Source organism: Rhamphochromis sp. 'chilingali' (assembly GCF_963969265.1).
Source record: "Rhamphochromis sp. 'chilingali' genome assembly, chromosome: 22".
Taxonomy (NCBI): Eukaryota; Metazoa; Chordata; class Actinopteri; order Cichliformes; family Cichlidae; genus Rhamphochromis; species Rhamphochromis sp. 'chilingali'.
Window position 1 is genome coordinate 11,252,280 of NC_137950.1, and position 22,389 is coordinate 11,274,668.

At 43.9% G+C, this 22,389-nt stretch overlaps 1 protein-coding gene across 1 annotated transcript in view; it reads right to left on the reverse strand.

Annotated features, from left to right (window-relative positions):
• Nucleotides 1-22: 22 nt before the first annotated feature.
• The window catches only part of LOC308391393 (cytohesin-3-like), a 35,034-nt gene continuing 12,667 nt past the window's right edge, over nt 23-22,389 (reverse strand). Inside the window, exons 2-13 of the mRNA XM_080874020.1 lie at nt 15,682-15,764; nt 15,231-15,295; nt 13,639-13,705; nt 13,300-13,418; nt 11,058-11,138; nt 10,848-10,960; nt 9,466-9,614; nt 9,223-9,334; nt 5,970-6,046; nt 3,926-3,997; nt 3,623-3,777; nt 23-1,825 (exon numbers count right to left, since the gene is read on the reverse strand). Of these exons, the coding sequence (XP_080730146.1) occupies nt 1,753-1,825; nt 3,623-3,777; nt 3,926-3,997; nt 5,970-6,046; nt 9,223-9,334; nt 9,466-9,614; nt 10,848-10,960; nt 11,058-11,138; nt 13,300-13,418; nt 13,639-13,705; nt 15,231-15,295; nt 15,682-15,764 (1,166 nt within the window). The 3' untranslated portion in view covers nt 23-1,752. The remainder of the gene's footprint in view (nt 1,826-3,622; nt 3,778-3,925; nt 3,998-5,969; nt 6,047-9,222; nt 9,335-9,465; nt 9,615-10,847; nt 10,961-11,057; nt 11,139-13,299; nt 13,419-13,638; nt 13,706-15,230; nt 15,296-15,681; nt 15,765-22,389) is intronic.

The window sequence follows — 22,389 nt, forward strand, 5'->3', positions numbered from 1 at the left end:
TTTTTTTTTCCTTTTCAACTCTAGACAAAAGTTGGAAGAAAAACTGCTGTTATACCTTTAAGTTTAGCATGTACGAATTTATACATTGTATAAGGTAAACGCCTTAAAATACATTTGTTAATGTCAGAAATTGTAATTTGTTCTTGGTCTTGGACTTTGTTTACAAGCTGCATTGAAATGAATGGGGAAAAAATGCTGATTGAGATGAGTTGCAGGGATTTTGCTTTTTAAAGCCCCTGTGTGCTTTTGTATGATATAGACTAGACTGTATGAGACTCTTGTTGAGCAAACCTTCCACTACGGTTAAATTATAATGTAGATCCACTAACGACACTCCTATGTATTCAGGTTTTTGTTACATACAAACACTTTTCTAGCTGTTTGGGCTCAGCTCACTCTAATTTTCTCACAGCACTGTATCCATGTTTGAAATAACCAAAGACCTGGTAAGTTTGGTGAGTCGAGCACTGCTCGCTGAATTCACATGCACGCAAAAAGCTGTTTTCTTATCAGCATGTATTTTTTATTCAAAGTGTACATCAAAGTATTCGAGAGCCGTTTTCCCGCACAAACGCCAAACCGTGCTTAGAGCTGAAAGCTGCGCCCGTGAGGAAAGTTTTGGCTTTGTGGGGCGGTTTGATCTGTCTGGGGAAAACGGTTCTCAAAATTCCAGTTAGAGCATTCACACGTATTCCAGCAAATTCCAGTATCTTATTTTGAAAGGGTTTGTCCTAATTCTCTTTCATATTACATATACTATCTGAACCTCAGTAATAACAGTGTGAGGGGAAGCTGCACAATGACCCTCTTCCACTATTGTAAACTTGTTAGCTGTCAAACTAAAAATGAAAAGAAAATGAACGGGTAAAGGCTACAGCCATTATGATTTCCACACTACGTGAACACAATACAGAAAAAACAAAACGGTATGTAAATTATATACTATACATGCATAATGTGAGTCGGGGGGAGGGCTGCTTTTTTTTTGTGAAAAGATGAGAAAATAAATACAAAAACGATCGCAGAGGTGGATCTTCACTATGTGAGTTAATATGATGCGTTACTGCTGGCGGGCTTCGTTACACACGACTTGGTTTGCCTTTAAAAAGGAAATATCGTAAATGGACGAGTATGTTTGCATATACAGGTACAGTCACTTAAAGGCTACATCAATCAGACCAGCTGACTGATGAGCTTGAGGCTTTCTGTAGTTGCGAATTATCTACAAAATATTGTTGGCAGTTGTCGAAGGAGGTGAAGGTAATGAAACGCTGAGACCAGACAAGTTGGTCTGAGTGGCTGGGAGCTGAACATTCAGCTTTCAAATCCTCCCAATGTGTTGCAGCACCTTATGTGTCCAGCAGGGTGTAGTCTCACATTAGGGCATGCTGAAAAGACTAATGATTACAGCTATGGCTATCTCCAGTTACATGAAGTCCTCATGCTGTTCTCCATCGTCGTCTAGTGTGGTGAGAATTTACCTTCTTTTTTTATTATATTTTTTGCCTGTAGCAGACTGAATTTGAATCTTTAATTCCCAACAGCCAAGAACTGAGGTGCAGACAAATCTTCAGGCAGAAGTAGGGATGATCCACGTTAGTCCCATATGTTTTACTGCATGTCCCGCAGGGCTGACGGAGAACGTATGAATCGGACGCCTTTGAGACTCTTAAACACACACACATACACACAAGGATTCCTCTGATGACAGAAATGCTGCTGGCACTTGACGTAAGTGAGGGTGAGTCATCATCATTTCTTGTTGGCTATCCTCCTCTTCCTGGTGGCCAGCATGTCGTAGAAAGGATCCCTGCTGATGCTTGCTCTGTGGAGGACAGGAAGGAACAGATTTAACAACGACAACACCTATTTTTAATATCAGCAAAACTGCTTCTATCTAGTCTGTCTGTGTCAGCCCTGCGACAGGCTGATGGTTTTTCCGGGATGTACCCTGCCTCTCACCCCATGACAGCTGGGGCAGGCTACAGCCCCTCCTGTCACCTTGAACTGGATATCTCTATCCTATCCATCCTGTTTTGTCTGTATAGTTGAAATAAATCACCCATCTACAAGTTCATCAGCACCAAAATCTGGCACTTACACCTCTGAACGCTGTTCTTCACAAACAACACACTCGCTGAGCTAGAAATCTGTGCGACTGATAATTGTGTATCTTAGTTCAGTGGAAGTCAAATATTGAGTAACAGAATTTTAGGATGGAGCAGACATGCTGCAAGTTCATGAGCTTTTAAGTTGATGTGCATTTTTTCTTGTCCAATATTTCAGTGAGGTAGTTGCTAACTTTGCGTGCATTAAGCACTGCTGTGCTGTGAAGGTGAGAGACTGAACCAAAATGAGCTGCGGGCTGTAAAGTCAACACGAGCTAAAAAAAGCTCCAACGCTTCACGAAGCAAAGAGGAACTGTGGGTTAAAGTGTGAATCATGTGTGGGTTTGTCACAATGAGCATCTTTCACCTCGCACATGTGATACGGAGCTGCCATAAAATTGTAAAAATTACAACTTCAAGTTTTTCATTAACGCAGCTGCTCGTCAACCACGGCGTATTTAATTTGGACTTCTATAGCGGAGTCACAGATTGCTGATGGGAATAACGCTGAGTAATTAGCCGCTTTCCCACCACATGACGGCTGACATGTGTGCAAGTGCAGAACAGTTTCTACAACAGTAGTTTCCAGCCTTGCAGGTTGAATCAGGGCCGGACAGTGTGTGTGTGTGTGTGTGTGTAGTCGCGTGCTTGTGTGAAATCTGCTGACCACAGGACAGTCTGCCGCCCCGGAGTGTGGTTGCGGCAGCACAGCTCTGCCCCGCTGAGTCTAATGTGTAATCATTCCACTGCCAAAGTGACAGGAGGAGACTTCATGATGTGCAGCCACGAGAAGCCAGCAGTCCCCCCCCATCCCATGTGAAATTTTCCAAACCAAGAAAATTAGCAGTTTTCAGTCTATTTAACCATACCCCAGGCCATGCTCACCAAAATAAGATTCCAGTAACTCACCCTTAAACCTTCCCCACTTTCATCAAACATCTCTCCACACCAAGGGTTTTTAAATCTCATCGGGGCACGGGGAAGATTCAGCAGTACAATTTTTCGCCTGATATTGATCGCACTGAAGCAGAGCCGATCATAACCAGCATGCTCGAAAGTTACCCAGTGGGTCCAATTTGCAGCAGCACCTCCACTCCTCTCTGTGTTTAACAAGTGTTTGGATGGGAATGCATTAAAACTGTCATTATGTTTTTAAGTGTACAGCAGTGCACCGAGTCTGAGCAGGTGTGTGTGTTCCCCCCCCCCTTTCTTGTTGCACGCTAATCAAAGGCAAGTGTGCTTATCCAGCAGAGCAGACATCACCTCCGAGTGTTATCTGCATGGAAGTGTGAGAAAATGAGTCACAGTTAGTCACCAGTCTGCATGTGTGTGTGTACTCAAGCCTCAAGCATAGTTATGATTAAGCTCGCAGCTCCGTGTATGTGTGTGCGCGTGTGTGTGTGGGCTTCTCACAGTCAAGGTCAGACATGAGAAAGTCCCACATGGGAGCAGGCAGGCGTTGGCTAAGTGCCCTCTCAGTGTAAATGGATCCACACTAACGCAGCGTCTCTTACTTGATGGATTTGATCCACTCTTCTTTCTCCTCCGGGGTGGGGGCAGATATCCTGTACACCACGTGGTTTCCCTCGACGACGCGTCCATCCGCCTCCGTTTTGCAGGCCTTGATTACCTGACCTTTATGGTTGGGGTTGTAGAGCTCAAAGCAGTTCTAAAGAAAAATCATGAAACTGTTGATTTACATGATGAAAGAATCCGAGAACACATTGTTTGTGTGTTGTTGTTTTTTTGGCAGTGCAAAGGTATTTAAATTTAAATGAGATGAGGATTTATTCGCAGGGACAGGAGGTGTTTCTTACAGGTTTTCTCGGCTCATCCACTTCTCTGATACTAAGATTTTCCAGAGGTATAATCCCACGAGGCTCTTTATCCTGAAGAGACACAGAAAAACAGTCCTCAGTATCACTTATTCATTTGCATGCACATCATTTACAATAATCATATCTATGTGCAAATGAAGTCACAGTGACAAAAGATCCGCCTGGATCATTGTCACATCACCTGTGACACCTTTAGCCTTATGCTGTAGCTGTGCTGTGGCTGCCATGACCCAGTCACAGACTGTATATAAAAGATGGATGTAGCCTCCAATTTTTAAAAAGTAGTCTGGACAGAAACTAACTATTTGCTAACCTGATTTATGAATTCAATAAACACCGTTCCGGTGAGTTTATGGTCTCAGTTGCATGTTTCAGGTATGATTGATATAATATGATGTTATTCTATAAATTATGGAACCATTATGGTAAAATAGATGATAAAGCAGGGCATGATGCTTCTGGATGAGTGTTTCTGAGCCAGATCCTCCGAAAAATGACAAAAACCAAAATGTGATTTATTTATTTTTTTTAAATTATCCATCTTTCATATACAGGCTATGCTGGCTGTCTTGTTTGTTGGTGGGACAGAATATGATTCATTAAAAAAAACAAAACAAGAATTTGTAAAAATGTAATTGCAAACAACCTTCACACTTTTATCATCACTGGTAATATTGAAGACATTTAGTACTTTTTGTTTTCTAGTGTGGAGTTTTACTAAAGGCAGTTTCAAATAACAAGACCTCAAAAATATGTGTGTCACAAAATTTTCCCAGAGTTTTTGATGCAACACATTTGCTATTTAGGTGCCATTTTTACCTTTATGTTAAGTCTGAATGCATCCAAGTAAAAATCAAGGTTCGATTAAAGCACTTTGAAGGTTTTTATTCATCCTGGTCACCCAAAGGAGATGTAACCCGACTCTCTCCATCCCCCCATTGTGTCTGCGGGGCCAGATGTGTGTGTGTGTGTGTGTGTGTGTGTGTGTGTGTGTGTGTGTGTGTGTGTGTGTGTGTGTTGGGAGAGCTCTTGAGGAACAGCCCCATGTCCTGCTTGTCATCTTCCTTCTAATAAGGTGGCAAAGCGTGGGGGGAGGAAATGCCCTGGGAGAGCTGCTCACAGCTGGCTCTGCGTATGCCCCCCACCACAGAAGGCGTTTGTATGTGCTGAGGGATTCATGGTCGCGGGCTTGAGGGAGACACTTGGCTTATAGCTTAGCAGGGCCAGATGTGTGTTGCAGACTTTGCAGATGTTTCCTATGATGTCTCATGTTAATTGCTGGAGTGAGGTTCATTTAGGTCAAGGGGGCGGCATCTGTTAAATAGCAAAGCTGGAAGGCACAGACCAGTGCCAATATGTGTGCGCGCATGTGTGTGTGACAGACTAATCTGATGCCCCTTTGTTTAATCCGTCTCTACTATATCTATTCACAAAACTGTACTAAACAGTCCTGGGTTAAATATTTTAAAATAATGTGAAAATTTATTACAGATGCATTCGTAAAGGAACAGTCTGACATTTTAGAGATTATATTTACTCGCAATTCTGCTGAGAGTTGGCCACCGATATTGAAAACCAAGTCATGACTGCAGTGCAATTAGCTGATTATCTTAGCATAGATTATTTTAACACCAGCATCATGATGATTGATTATATGTATGTCTGCATGTTTGTTCCCAAACTCCACCTGGACAACTGGTTTAATATTGATTAAACTTAACCGATAAACTACCGAAGGTACCAAGGCTCGTAACATCTACATGATGACTAATTATAATATTTCAAATAAAAAGTACTGTTTCATTTTCTGTGGATTTAAATATAGATCGAGGTCGGTGTGTGAACATACGTCGTTTTTACATATAAATTGCATAAATTTGCCACTTGTGCATACGTTTTCACGGTCACTAGAGGTTTTACGTTTTAAGAATTGGCAAAGCACACCTTCACCATTGTGCACCATGAAATGGTCAAATTCTGTCCTGACACACACACACGTGCACACACCAAATTGCCTACTTACTGTTGTGTATTCAAAGTAATAGAGGCAGTTGTCAGTCAGAATAAACCACCTCCTCTTCCACGTCTTCACTCGGCCACCTGCGAGGGAGAAACAAACAGCGTATGAGGGTAAACTGAAGAGGTGAATCTGTTTGTGTATGTGGAAGCTAACCTGCTTTGTTCCACGTTCCACATCTGGTTCTAATCAACATTTCCCAGCATTATAAGACCGAATCAGACCCTTATCCCTCAATCCCTTGAGACCGATGCCTGCAAGGGCAATGGTCTGGAGGGGAATGAAGGTGTTTCTCCTCCAGGAGGAATCACAGACACATACGAACGCATACATGCGACAGCTAAGAGAAGCAGCGCCATGACCCGATTTGAGAAAAGCCTGACACTTTTTAAATAGAAAGCAGCAGAAAAAAATAAATAATGGCCTGTGATTGTTGCAGTGACAGTCTTAGAAACATTTTAATGCATCCATCCATGCATCTGCTCCTGCTTGTCCTTTTCAGGGTTGCGGGGGAGCGCTGGAGCCTATCCCAGCTGTCATAGGGCGACATTTTAATGCATTAATGCAAAATATAAGGAATTCCCCACAATCTGTCCATCTAGCTCTGTCATTGAATAAAAAATGGATTATTGGGATTATTGGATTTCCTGATAATTACCCCATCAACAACATGATAAACAATTTGTCTATGTAATCAAAAAATAAAAAATAAAAACTTAATGGGACTTATGTCAACATATAATCTTCATAATAACTTGTTTGCTGACTGGATGAAACGTGCACAAAGCAGCTGTCACTGATGTAATCAATAACGTAACGCTTATGTGACTCAGATTATCATCCTAACACCCAGTATGATTTATTGGACTAGTTAACGAAACAGAAGTTTTACTCTGCTGCAGTCCAGGGAACCACATGTACACTTAATATACAGAGCCATCATCAGTTTGTTTTGTTTACAGAAAGCTCAAATAAATGTAGTTTTTATGAAAATTTGTTGCTATGATTAAACTATAAGAGTTTGAGTTGGTGGATGAATGGATGGGCTGGAGCCAATCCCAGCTGCCATAGGGCACGAGGCAGGTACAACCTGGACAGATCGCCAGCCTGTCGCAGAGCTAACACAGAGAGACAGAAAACTGTTTGCACACATTGACAACAATAGGAAATTTAGTATTAACTTAACCCACTTTTATGTCCAAAGACACACACACACACACACACACACACACACACACACACACACACACACACACACACACACACACACACACACACACACACACACACACACTCCACACAGAAAGGCCTCGGCCAGATGGCCTAGACCTTCTAGCTGTGAGGTAACAGTTCTAACCGCCACCCTCTGTGCTGCCCTCAGGCAAGTCAATGAGTTAAATTTACACCTCCCTGTTTAATTCACCTTATTTGTGCCTGGGACTACCAGCACAACATAAATCAAGAGTTTTAAGGAGCTTCGTTGCTCCTTAAAACTCCTTAAACATTTGAGGTCGATGTAGCTGTGATTAGATTAGAGTCCAATATACTGCTGTAAGAATTCAAAAGATTTAAAACAGTCTAGTGAGTGCAGCTCATTTGCTAGAGGACAGAGAAATCCTTGAATGAGCGGGAGGTAATAAAGCCTGCAGGGCAGGAACAAATGGAGGACAATGAAGAAAGGGAAAGGCTCTCTCTGATGTTTCGCTGCATGACCAGCCACGCAACCGTAGGTACGCATTCCCACAGTGCAGACACAAGCAGCCACATTCACTAAAGCCCGAGCACGACTGCGTGTTCTGGCAGGAGGAGCAGGAGATGTGTGACGTGCAGGGAAGTGGTAGAGAGCATGAGATGACCCGTTCAGCTAATCGGTATGAATCACGATGATTCCTGGCATCTACAAAGAATTGACGTTCTATTGACGAGTAATTTGGCCTAACCTTTTGGGGTACTTGCTGATATTTTCATGGCTGTTATATAATTTTATGCTTCCTTTCAGTGAAGTTGCAGAAAGGATTCTAATCGTTGTGTGCAGGTTTTGAAGCTAATGCTACAGCTGATACAGCTTTTTTTGGTATGGAAAAAGGCAAGAAATCTTAGAAAAACTGAGTAAAATTAGAGCTCTCGTAAGCACGAGCTTAGCTGTGTCCCTTGTACCTTCTCAGTAGCCACAAGAGGAATAATACAGCCAATCCCCACGCAGAATGAGCCAGATCATTGACCTCTGACTTAACTTCAAATAAGATAATCCATCACATCACATTGCTTATACACTTATTTTCCCATTTACAGCTATGATACAACAACACAATTATATGAGCAGGTCAGCATGTTCAAGGGCCTGTTGTGCTAAGGAGATAATGGCAGCCAGTGTCAGAACGAGGGCGCTCTGTGATGAATTGAGCGGCGGAATGAAGACAAAGTGTTACCTTCCTCCTAATACAGAGATTTAAAGAGGGAGCAGCCATCACAGAGCAAAATGGAATAGCAGAACGAAGAGTGAAACAGAGGTCAGAGAGAGGGAGGGAGGAACCAAAACATGGGAGGAAAAAAAAAGAGAGATAAAAAACACCATGGCAGGAAGATGAAGAGAGAAAATGCAGAGATTACTATAAAAGGACAAGAGAATAGTAGACAAAACAAAGAGGAGAGGTCACAAGCTGATGGATAAAGACAAAAACAGACATGCTGCAGGTGCACCACAAATTTCCTTTGAAACCCTTTGCCAAGGCCAACTTAGTTTTGCCTAGCTCTTTGTTTCCTTGTGATCTCACTTGCCTGACAACCAAGTCTCCCCTGTGTTTGAAGCTCATGCTGCCCACAAATCTGTCTCGCACCATCAGCCACAGCAGCTCTCCCTGCTCGACTCTCCACTCCTTGCCTACCCACCTCTCATCGATCCTCTCAGCCATGCTTCCACCTTCAGCACGATCAACCCCAGCCCTCTACATTTGCTATTATTTTGCTTCTCCAAGGGTTTAATTATTCTGGAGTGAATCTGGTGAAATATTTAATCGAGTCAGTCTACCCTAGGTGCTTAACATTTATTCTTGCATGCTCGCATGCGACAGCGGTAACAGGCAAACGTCATTCGTTGGTCATAGGCACCATTTTTGTAGTTTTTTGTGGCACCTCACTATGTGATGTCTGTCTGTCTAATCTATTAACAAAAATACAGCACACGTTTGCAACCAACATGACCAACATGAACTACCATGGTGAAGGTTAATTTTGCACCTCTGAGGCGCCCCATACATACCGAGCTTTAAGAGCCAGCCTTCCCTGTCGGGGTTGAAGAAGGTGTGCGTCAGATCGTTCCCGTCGTCCTCTGGGATTTTGAAGGGCTCGTTTTTGATGCTGTCGTAAAGATTCTGCATAGAGAGAGAGTGGTGGTTCAGGGGAAGCTAGTAAATTAAATGTCTCATTTGTATGGAGTGCGTGCAGCAGGGCAATCGCACATTTAAATCATCGCGCCACACACTTGGTACAGACAAATCCTCACCCTGAGAAGCTCCTCTGGCAGATCTCCCCCTTCATTGATCCCCCTGTTCATGGAGATAAAGCGCTCCACGGGGGGCTTGTCTCTGACGTTAGGGTTATGCAGGCTGGTGTTCAGCATGATGATGGCGAACGACAGCACATAGCAGGTGTCTGAGACAGAGAAATGGAAAGGGCGCGATGCAATGGATTAGAAAAAGCCCATGTCCAGGCACAGTGAGCACATTTATCGCTGCTGTTAATATACAATTATCACTGTTAATGATTTTAATCAATTTTGGTTACATAAAAAAAAGAATATTACAATTTATTAAAAAGCGTGTGCACAAGAGGGAGAGAGGCGCGTGTGTGTCTGCAGAGGAACGAAGCGTTTACAGTCTCGCAGACTCACACGGGCCAGTGGCTGCCTGTAAATGAATCATTCATTCCCGTCTGTCTGTCTCCTCTCACTGACACACTTTGGCTCTGGCTGTCCAGCGCCGTCTATTGTCTCCCTGCTACTTTGCAAATGAGGACCTCTGTACCAAACTCACCACAGGGAAAAAGGTGCTGAAGCGAGGCGAATGCCATGTTGTCGAGCTGGACGAAACCCAGGTTTCGCTTGCTCGTGGGAATTTTTAAAAACCTGAGGTCGTGTTGTGTTTTTCCCCAGTCTTGATACGCAGTTTACGTCAATGAACAGGAGCCGGTGCACCCACACACGTACCGACTGTCACACACACACACACACATAATAAAAATTCCCACCTGCCTATCATCAGATTCTGTTACAGGCTGGGGAAACGTCTACCACAGGAATGTCCAGTATGTAAATGATACAAAAACTTCATGTATCAAAAAAGAGGCTTTTAAGCATGTAGCTTAATCACCAAGCACTTTTACTTTTCAGCATTTGGATTGGCTCAAATGCTAAAATGGGACCACATACACCAGCCATGGTATAGCACACAAAAGGTTCCTGTGAAACCTTTTACATTATTTATTGACAGATGTAGCTGCTGGCTTTGTTTACCACAACACTATGTATCACTCAGGACAGGTTGAGCCTCCCTGAATAATGCATTGGTTTTTTACTCATAAGCTCCAATGTAACTTGCTTTAATCTGGTTAATCCTTGTTGAGCTTTAGTTACAGCAACTCTTATGGCTTAATGGTTGAAATGCATTAATAAAAACAGGCCATCACTCAGGCAGTATATCTGCAGGCACATTAGATTAGATGATTTCTGTGTGTTGGATTTCACATTTTCCTTTCATTTACCGCTGGGGTAAAAAAAAAATGATGCCAAAAGAACAGTTTATTAATCTGAAAGATTTGATTTGAAAAGTCTTGAATACATGGGAATCACTGGTTTACACCACACCACACACATGTTGTGCCTCTGACCTGTCGACTGGAAAACTCCAGGGTTGCACTGACAGTACCGCGAAGCAAAGGCCTCCATCATACGGTCGATCTTCTGCGCCTCGCCGGGCAGGCGGAAACTCCACAGGAACTGCCTGCAATAACGAGGCGTAGGGTTCGCACAATGCAGTTAACTGTTGAAATTATTATCCCCCCCTCCTGCTCGATATTTGAGTTAATCGCTCCCCTGACCGTAGTGCTTGGACGAGGTTTAGGTCTGCAAATTCGTGCAGCTCCACAAAAGCCTGAAGCACCTTGATGTTGAAGTCGTCCCTGGAGAAAGCAATAAAACCCCAAAAAACAAAGAAGGTAAAAGTCAAGTTTACAGTATCATTCAACAGCTAATCATTTTCTTTGAAAATACAAAACGTTTAATGGCGATAAAAACCCTGAAAACTATGTAAACCTAGACAGGTTGGGGAAATCATATTAATCCATGAAGGCGTTTCACAATCCGAACTCCTTTTTTCGTTGCATTCCCTTCATATTTGTGCCCCAGCTCATATCAGACGCTGTGAGGGTCTGGAAGCAATTGAAACAGCTGGATAATAGTGCGTTTCTCTCCACCGCAGAGGGGAGGATGGGGGTAAACGGTGCATTTGACTGATGAAAAACAGCTAAAAAGGACCAAACCCGTACAGGCTCCTCTTTGTCAGAGTTTTGTTTGGCCATTGGAGGGTTTTCAGAGGAAAAAGTCAGCAGCTGCTCTCAGACTGCGGTCACGGCTTCTCTGATCATATTTGTTGTACACCGGGCTCCACGATCCTGACCCCTGTGTAGTCTCTGTATTGTGTATATTGTTGAAACCAAACCAGGAATTTTAAAGACTTAGCTTTTTGTTTTTTGTGGAAAGAAATTGTAGAAGGGTTGAAAGTGCTGGCTTATAAGAAACCTACAACAAACACTCTTTGAATTACTCTCAGAATGACTTCTTTTTTTTTCTTGCTTATTTGTAGTTCTCGGTCTCGTTTGTGATTACAGTGCACGCTCGGCTGTCATCTACAGCCAAATAAATGGACTCCTGTCCCGTGAGAGTTACATGCAAGGTTACATTTATCCGTGCCTCAGTGTGCAATAATAATAATAATAGTACTAATTCGTCTCCTAGTTGTTTTCCTTTTCCACCATCTCTGTCTCTATTTTCCTTCTCTTCCTCCCCCCCTCTGCTCAGCATGTAATGATAGGTTCCTGGTCCTTGCATAAGCTTAATTAGTGATAATTACTGAGTGCAAACCCCCATCCTGTGCTTAGTGTGATTTCCAGTGGGTAGATGGCCGCTTTGATGATCCTCCATGAATAAAGCCTGTTAGTAATAGAAGGAGTCTTCAGAGCCCCCCCCAACCCCCCCTGTCTTTCAGCGTGTGTTTCATTGATTTACTATTGTCAGACTACATCTGTCTGCTGATGCACAAGCAGCACCTTTACTCGTGTAAGCCAATGCAGCGCGTTGGTGATGCAATTTCCTGCATGGACTAAAGGGCAAAGGGTCAGGCGGTGGAGCAGATAGTCTATTTGAAGCTATTTTAAAATGCTCTGTCACCAATTAAACATTCTGCGCTCACAGAAAATAAAAAGAATCCATTTATAAGCTTGAACACTGGCAATAAAAGAGGCTACTTTTAATTAAGCTTGTTCAAATGGCAGTTTAAACAAAGCACCAAATCCAGCTGGGACAGCATCAGAGGAATGCAGCCAGTCCAAATAGCTGAGGATTTATTCACCACCTGCAGATACACCATCACCTGACAGAGTCTGCGCTCGGTGCTATGTGATTTCCTGTATTTTATATTGGCTCCTTGGGGGCATATGCTTGTTGTTAGGTCTTGGTTGCAGGCAGCTGAGCATTGCTGAGCATAGAAATGTTTGAGATTCAGATTTTTCTTGCGATATTTGCATTTTAGATTTTATATCAATGACAGAATAAAACTCTTTAATGCCTTTTTTCTACAGACTGTATATAAAAAATGGAGGTAACCCCCCCAAATCCCTGGCTCAGTAATAAATAACAGGGTTTATTAGTGGACAGTTTTCTTTGTTGTTCGTTTTCTATCAGCTTCCATGTCTTGGTGTGGACTTCCTGTGTTTCTATACGGTTAAAATAGCACCATCCATCTCACTAGTCTTTCAGCTATCTGAGACAGCTACTGCGTTACAGCATTGTCACAACTTGTCTCTTTCTTTATTATCCTGCAGTCTGACCTGAGATATAAAAAGCTGGATGATGGTTTTATTACCAGCTATAAGTCCCACTGGGCAGACTTATAGACCAACACGCCTACGCTGCCTCCAAGATTTATGTTAGAAAGGGGTCAATCATGTTCCCCCTCTTTAATCAGTAAATCCAGTCCATAATTTCCTTCTTTAATCACAGAGGGGGTGTAAATCTCCTGTAAGGAGGACTTTCTCTCTAGGCCTGATAGACGCTTTGTCTTACCGCTCGCCTAAGTAGTCCCCGATGACGGTCTTGTTGAGGCCCTCGCCTTTGTAGAGGAACTGAGCGATGTCTTCTGGAGTGTGCTGGAGAAGGTCGTTCTCCAGCAGGAACTGTATTCCCTGGAGAGGAAGAGGAGGAGGAGAAAGCAGGATGACTGCTCATCTCAAATCATGGTGGGATGATAGATCACGACAAGATTTCACAGCTGTGAAGAGATTGCGTTTCAGTCCGGCACACTCGCTTCAAGGCTACTGACACTTTAAAGGCTGTGGTGGGTTTTGCTAAGAGCTTCAGAGCTTTGACAAAACTGCAAACCGCAGAAATAACACAGCGGAGTACCTTTTTAGGATCCATGTTGAATTTCTTCCTGCCCATAGCGATCTGCTTGTTTCTCTGGGAAGTTTTACTGGAACACAAAAATAAATATAGAGACTTTATTTATTTACTAAAAAGAACTCCAAACATGAATGATTTTCACCATCTAGCATGACAATAAACTCACGGTATCAACACTCTGATATGTTTTCTTACACGTGTAGGGCTACACATGGTCTCCTTGATCCACCCTGAGTCAGTGGCTTTGTTTCCTAAACCAAACACTGAGTGATGGCAAAGCTGGTCCCAGACAATAAATGAGCTGCCTCCTAACGTCGACTTTTCACTCACTTCATGTGGAAACAGCGCAGTGACCTCTGTGCTGCTAACATTCCTTTTTTAAAAACATAGTAAAGGGGCAGCGTCACATCTTGAGAGTGCTCAGGAACAACAACCAAAAGCTGCTGGTGACCTTTTAACACTCCTCCACAGAGAGCGTGCTGACACTCTGTATCACGGTAAGGTCCAGGAGCTGCACCGACGCACAGAGGAGACGGCTTCGACACAGCTCAGAAGGCTGCTCTCCGCCCTCCCTGCAGGGCTTACTCACCTCCAGCTTTTAAAGGACCCCCTCACATCCTGGCTCTCACCTGTTCAACACCGTTGCCCCTCTGCAGGTGCTACAGGGCACACAGACTCGGAAAGAGCATCTTCATAAGTGCCATAATCACCTGGCCACTACCACCAACATCCCCCCCCCCCCTCTCCTTCATTCTGCGATAATTTCCTTCCTTTACAATATCACAGCTAAGTGCAATGAGCAATATTAGAATATTGTCTATTATTGCTTAAATCATTGTGCAGTTCTTAAATATTTGCATGTTCATGTTACTCCATAGGATGACCGCTTGTTGTTAGCACATTGACTTCCTCACCATATTTTAAACACATCTTATTTATTTATTAGTTTTAATGTGAAGTACTTTCTTTATGTCTACTGTGTAAATGACTGTACGCTTGTTTCATCATACATTTAATGACAATAAAAACTTTTTAATTCCCATTCTAATATACAATAGATATGATAATTCATACAGCCAGGTGTAGTTATGTATGTAGTTATGTCACATAATGCTGGTCTGTCATCAAAACTTGCATGCAAATCCTAAACGCAACTCAGACAGAGGCAATGAGCCACAGTCACAGAGATAGCTTCTATGAGGCAAAATCTAATCAAATGTTGCTGCTATTTATTGCTGTAGACCATCATCTGTCATGGAACAAAATCAATATTGTATATGTTTGTGTTATTTTAAGGGTGTTTCTGTCAACGCTATAGAAGATTTGTTGTTTTTTTAAAATGTAACCCAGAAAAGGGTTTGGTATTTATCTCCACAGATCGCTGCCATAGTGAGAAGGGCTCGATGAAAGCCTCATAACAAATAGGGAGTAACTTTGAGACACACTGCTGCCATTAAATCCACACTAAAAACAATTAACCTGTTTCCACACTTAGACATGCCTTTCCACATGAAACAAGATAATAAGGTAAAAAAAAAAAAAAAGACTATAGCAATATCTCTGTTTAACAAAGCATCTCCACTATTTTGACTTACCTTTCTCCGACGCATGTCAGTTGTTCGATCTCCGTCATCACCTCTGCTATCTCAAACTTCAACCTCTGTGAGAAACACAGAGAAAATACAAACCCCAGTTGGTTTTCTTTATGCTTAAGCAGGACAAAGCAAAGGGATGAGACGGGACTAAGAAAGAAGTGTACGCAGTGGAAAACTAACTTTTTTCTTATGAGGAAACTGCGTGTGCAAAGATAGGCCCATTTGCATTACATACAGCATGCAAATGCCCACAGTGCCGCAGCAGCGTATAGACAACGGAAAAAGACTGGGAATACAGGTGAGCAATTACAACAAATACATTCAGCACTGTCCTTAATTTGGCAATAAAATGATTTTCAATCAATATACAACGGTTGTAGTTAATGAACTTAGCTGCTGAGATGAAGCTAAGTCTATCCAGTTAATATACTGTATATATTCAAGCACACACCTCTATGTCATCGAGCAGCTCTCTCTTCCTCCGCCTGATGTTCGACAGTTCATCCCTCTCCTCCACGGACAGATCCTCGGGGACTGAAAAGCATGATGGAGAAAACACAGAAGACATTACCTTAAAAGAAAACAAGTCAACTAAAAGGAGCAAAACAGGACTGCTAAATCAAATCTAGCAGTTCACTGCAAAGATGTAAAAGCAGTTTTAAGGCTTATTCTCCTAACACAGTAAAGTGGGACCTTGAACAGCTGGAACAGCAGATATCAAGAGCCTGCATGTTAATTTATAAAGACAAAAAGAGAAGGCAAAGGGTCTTAATTATTCCACTTGAAAGTGTTTAGCCCCTTCCCTCCTTCCTTCTCCATTTGGCTCGGGGGGAAAATTCTATTAATAAAACCAATCCAGATTATGTTTCTTTCATGTGAATTTGGTAATTTAACACAGCCCATGACCCCAACCCCCTCCAGCTGTGTGTGTTTTACCACTCTGAGCAAGAAAAAAAAAACCAAAACATGCAAGAGAAAAAGATGATTTGCTTTCTTTTCCAATGTTTCACTCTTGTTTTTCCCTCTAACTTCATCCCTCTTCCATCCAACGCACGCTTTACTTCTCAATTTTCTACATCTTCCCGAGCACAGTGAGTCTGTGAAATCCTGCTTCATTAAGCCAACCAAAAAGCAGAAAGCGTAAATCTCTCAACAGGAAAGTGGCACATCTAAAAATCATGCGCAGCTTCACATGTTGCTAAAGGGAAAAGAAACAACCCACCCCCCCAAAAACCAAGAAAAACCCACCACTTGTTATTTCCCCCTCACAGTCGGGATTCTGCGCCAATTAAAAATAAAACAGGGTCACTGGGCTCAAGAGGAAGTACTCAAGCCCCTTTTAATTTGACAGCTTGCCGAAGAATTGCATTCAGGGCGGCCAAGTATTGTTGTCGATGGTATTCGCATTTAGCAGTGACACAAAAGGTACTTTCTAACCCAGTTATGTAATTCTGAAGCAGCGTGATGAGGGTCAGGTAAAGATGGGGAGGGGTATTTTCTCCCCAGGGCCATGATTTTAATAGACAGCAGATGGGAACATGAAAGCACAACGAAAATAAAGATGTTAATTAATTAGTGTTGCTCACCTTCGGCTACCTCACATCACTTACACTACTTGCAATTCTATTGTGACCATGAATGAATGTGGCTTTGAAGACAATTACTTGGGAAACTCCTAAGTTTCCCAGTTTCAAGGCTCTGGTTTTTGAACAATTTCGCCTGCATACATCAAAGTCTGTTTGTGAATTTTACTGGTTAAAAGTTCAAGAAGGGTTGGAGGCATCTAATTAGTTGGAAGGATGTGCTCCCTGTGTCCTCTGCTTTATGAAATCTCAATCTATGCCTATATAAGCACAGTCGAGTTGTTTCTAAGCGTTATCTTATGCTAAACTATAGCTTCATATTTAATGGACAGATATGAATATGGTATAAAATTTTTCCACGTTTATTGGGGGTGATACCAGTGCCAAAACCAGGAAAAAAAAATCAGACATCAACAGAATACAATCTGGGTGGCCCTCCTGTCAGCTAAAAATGGGAAAAATGAAGCTTCAATTCACAAAATTGAACAACAGAAAACTGGAATCTGATCTGAAGAAGTTTAGGCTTGCTGGCGGTGGTGTGATGGTGTGGGGGGGATCATTTACTGCCTCCTCGTACCAAAATGAGTATTGTTTAAATGCCACATCGTCAACACTGTTGATGGTGTACATTCCTTTATGGCCACAGTGGGCCACCATGCGCCCTGTCACAAAGCTCAAATCATCTTAAACTGGTTTCTTGAACATGACAATGAGTTCACGGTACTCAAATGGTCTCCACAGTCACCAGATCTCAATCCAAAAGAGGACTGTGGGATGTGATGGAAACCTAAACACTTTCTATCATTAAGTTTTGTTAAAAACGAAGTATTATTAGCAAATACTGGATATTGTATCGTAAGTGTTAATGCCAATATATATCAAATATGTTAAGACAAAGACTAAAGCATCAGTTGAATGTGTTTTTCTTAGAAAACTAAATGGTAATCATGGTGAATGCTAACAGCTAAACAGGCGGATAAAACATTTCCTGGCACCAGCTTTCTCAGGCTAAACAATCAAATCGTATTCCGGCATCTGACACCGTTTGTACCAGATGACTAATTATTAAAACAGGAAATAATCTATAAAGCAAAAAATTAAAAAGGTTTTCCCAATCACTGGGCTTCTTTTATGCCTTTTGAATAATTGTCCCAGAGGATGATTTTATGCAGGAGGCATACAGCTCCATGTTTTCCATTAGCCTATGGCTGTGCATTAGCTAATAGAGATATCCCACGGCTGCAACAACAACGTGCATGATTACAATCTTGATTCATTACAAATTGAATGAGAAGAGGATGCTCCCTTTAATGAAAGCCAAGCACCATTAGTGGCATAGCGTTATCACGATCCTTCGATCGAGGCTAGTCTTGCTGGGTCTACAAGCTTTTCAAACCACATGATAACAGAGAAAGCCATAAAGTCCCTGCTATTAGTGCTTCTGGTCTACTGGATGCTCTTGCTTAGCAGTGTATGACCTTTCTTCAGAGGTGGTCCACCAATTAGATTATTAACACACCCGCCCCGTGACCTTCTATGACTTACTCAGGAAATGACTTTAGTGTCTTTAGCAAACTGGTCGCTACCAAGCCAAACGCAGCCATGCTTGAATGATAATCTACTAAAATCAATTACGGAGTGAGTCACTGCCTCTAAGTAAACAGCAGATCTTGAGAGGGTCAAATCATACAAAAGTTAATGGCACGCTGGCTTCAATTTGTGTCTAAGAAAACAAAAAAAAGCTAGACACACTTTAACTTCGTGACCTCTAGAAGAAATCCCCAACAGGCGACATTAGAAATACACGGCATCTCAGGATGGCTAAAACACACCCTCTTAGATGAACCTTGGCTAGATGTAGAACAAGCACTCTGCAATAATCTAGAGATCTCAGACCTACCATTTATCAGCTCAAACATCCAACGACATGAATGCTTTAAAAGCATCAACATCAGCTCTTCTCTGACAGCATGGTGGGAGTTTCTAAAATTGACGGCGTCTTCATTAATCCCATGCAAACGTACACCTATCTGGAACAACCCTGACATATTCCAAAACAATAATATGATAAACTTTTCAGATTGGAGTGATAAAGGAATCAAATATTTAGAACATATACTAGAAGGAACAGAATTTATTTCATTTGACGGACTAGTTACACAATATGGGATCAACAAGAAAAGATTTTTAGAATATCAACAAATTAAATCCATAGTAAAAAAGAAATTTAAACCGGGTCAAGTTGAACTACAAACACCACCAAGTGTGGTTCAATTTCTTACTCTTAAACCCCCCAAATTACTATCCAAAATATACAGAATGCTTTCTAAAACAGATGAATCAATATCACTTCCTATTGCAAAATGGGAAGCGGATTTATCAGTTAACTTAGACCTAAACTTCTGGTCTCAGATTTGCTTAAAAACCTTTCATCTAATTAGAAATCCCAGTCTTCAATTAATTCAATACAAAATATTACATAGAGTGCACTATACAGGTCATCGGATGTTCAAGATGGGCTTTACGTCTTCCAACAACTGCTCACACTGCCAAACCAATTCACCGGACAATTATATCCACGCTCTTTGGTTCTGTCCACCAGTTCAGAAGTTTTGGCGCGAGATATGTGAAGACTTATCGAAGTGTCTGAAATGTAACATTCCAACTTCCCCCTTAGTGTGTTTGTTGGGCAGCTTAGATAATGTCACTTCAGAAAAGAATATCGCCCATATGGTTTTCACTGCCCTATGCATAGCCAAGAAAACAGTCCTCATGAACTGGAAAAATAAAAATAATCTTAATTCTAACCAATATAGAAATTATCTATTAGATTACATTAGTCTTGATACAGCCTCTGCCACCACATCAGATCAATTGCTCTGGGCTCCTTTGATCAGCTCCATCACCTAGTGGGGGTGGGGGGTCATAGTTTGGTTCCGCCTTCACTGTTGTGATTGGTGTGGGGGTAGGGACAGGCTTAGGGCGTCGGGGGGTTCCCCGGAGGCATCTTCCTTGGGGGCTCAACCCGGGGTAGCGGTCATGTCCGGTTAGGGGCTCTGTTGGCTCTCCGGTGACTGTTTCCTCGCGGCTGCGTGCAGCGGGGCTAGGGGAGGGTCTGTGCTGACGGACGTGGGTTACTGACCTGGTAGCCTGGCTGCCCCTGGGTGGGTCCGGGATGGGCGTGAGGTTCTGGGGGCGCTCCGTCTCTGGGCTGGGACCCGGACCGGGCCTCGGGGGCTTGGGTCCTGGTTGGTGTGTTGCCGGGGTTGTGGGCGGGTGGGTGCATGGGGGCCCAGCCCTGGAGCAGGGTGCCGCCGGTGCGTCGAGCCACCTGGGGGGCTCTTCAACTGGTGGGGGAGATTGTCACATCTTGCAGGAGCTTTCCTCTCCTCAGGAGCTCCCTCTGCAGGAGGGGGAGATACAGGAGAGGTGGAGGAAGATCTCAGCCTGGGCGTTTATTGTCTTATGTAGTCTGGAAGATGAGTGGATGGTGGGGTGGGTGCAGTTTTCTCTGTGGTGGGGTTGGGTGGACTGTCCCGGGCTCTGTGGGGCCGGGCGGCGCTGCTGCACTGGGCCCGGTCTGGATGGGCCTGGGCCCCCTTTCCCTGGCGGGTCGCGGAGTATGGGAGTGCCTACTGGGGTCAGCGGGGGAGCTGGCCCCAGGGAGGGGTCACTTGCCCCTCCCTTCCTTCCCTCCCCATCTCCAGCTGCCTCCCTCTTCCCGCTCCACCACAACCACCCACACATGCAGGGCCTTGGAGTAGGGGTATGTCACCAGGGTGCAGAGGAGGCTACCCCCCCCTCTGTCCCCTTCTGGCTGCCTCTGCCTCAATTTTATCCCACAACTTAGACATTCACATTACTCACACTCTCATTACACATACATATAGGATCTTGGGGGTGGGCACGATACACGGAGTCCAAAGTACCATCAGGGTGTACACCCCACCCCTGGCATCATTGCCCACCTCTCAATTTTAAATACACGTAGACATTGAGGGCTAGCAGGAGGGACCATGCGCTTACCTGCTGCTCTCTGGCAGGTAGCTCCAAGCCCTCCTGGGTTTTAAATGCACCTTAGAACACACATGCATCAACATTACAATGAGCGGGTGGAGGGAGGTTCGGAGTCTTCTCTCACCCCCGTTCTCTGCGACCTGCTGGAGCAGGGGGGCTAGGACTAGGAGGAGGAGTTGGCCGTCCGACTGCGGTCTGGAGTGTGGAGCCTTCCTGCTGCTGCGGAGTCGGGGCGGTCTGCCTCCCCCCACCGCAGGGAAAAGGGTAATACCACCTGGGTCTGGGTGCAGTTCCCCCCTCCAGGGGCGGGGGCACCTAGACCCGGTTTGTAGAGTACGCTTGGGGAGTGTGATCGTGTGTACAACGTCTCTTTATGTCTGTCTCCATGTTGGTTGAGTGTGGAGTAAGTGCATATGAGAGCATGAGGGTGGGAATGGATGTTTGTATCTGTGTGTGCCTGTATGTCTGTGTCTATATGTCAGGTTGGGTGTCAGGCGCCACCTCTCTGGGGACATCTCAGGCCCTCCAAGGTTTGGAGGCCTATCTCCCCCTACCACCACTTCCCCTGCCAGTGGCGGACCCCCTCAGACATCGGTGCGTTGGTGGTTCTTTGTGTCCGGGGATGGGCGTCCAGGTACACACCGGCTCACTCCTTGGCGGCCGCTTATCGGGGCCTGGAGCCTGGGGCTCGCTCGGGCCACTTCGGAGGTGGGGTGCCCCCGGCCTCTCGGCCTGGGGCTCGGTCACTCAGGCGCAGCTGGCTGCCGGCGGAGCTCACGGGCGCGTCACTGCAACTCCCCCTGGCTTCTGCTCCGCGGCTGCTGAGTGAGCCCTCATCTGGGACTCTCCTCAGCTCTTTCCGGGACAGTGGCGCAGCTGCCCCTCTGTTGGTCTTCCTTGGTCTCTTGTGTTCTGGGGGCCTCTGGATGTCTGGAGTTTTGATCTCCTCCACACCTGCTTCACGCCCTGGAGGACGGGGCTGTGGCCCCCCCACACCCTCTAGCAGATTATTACATGAAGGAACCTTTTAAAAAAACAAAAAACAAGCGCGTCCATGCTCACAGGTGTACACACGGGTGATCACACCCACAAACTACACCCTTTTTGGCTCCTACCTCAAAGCACACTGTGTTCTGTTGATCTTATGTGCGGCACAATAATGTTTAACATTTAGTATTTACTGTCATATTCCCATATATCATTGTGATGTTGTTTATTCTATTACTCTTGTTCTCTTCTGCTTGCTTTCTTTTTTCTTTCTCAGCAGGTGATCCAGGTGATTGATATATGCATTTTTTTTTCTCTGCCCGTTCTGTTGGTTTTTGTCTTTTGCCCTTCTCCCCCGTCCCTCTTCTCAGCTGTTTCTCTTTCCCTCTTTCTTTCTCCCCTTCTTTCCCCCAGTCAAGTCTGTCCCGTATTCAGTAAGTGAAAATAAAATAAACAATAAAAGGTGAATCAAATGGACCATTACGGCAAGGCTGGGATGGTCAGTTTGGTAAAGTAAATCCGTTGGGCATCTTTCTTTGCCTTTAGACAACAATTCTGATGGCAAAAGAGCC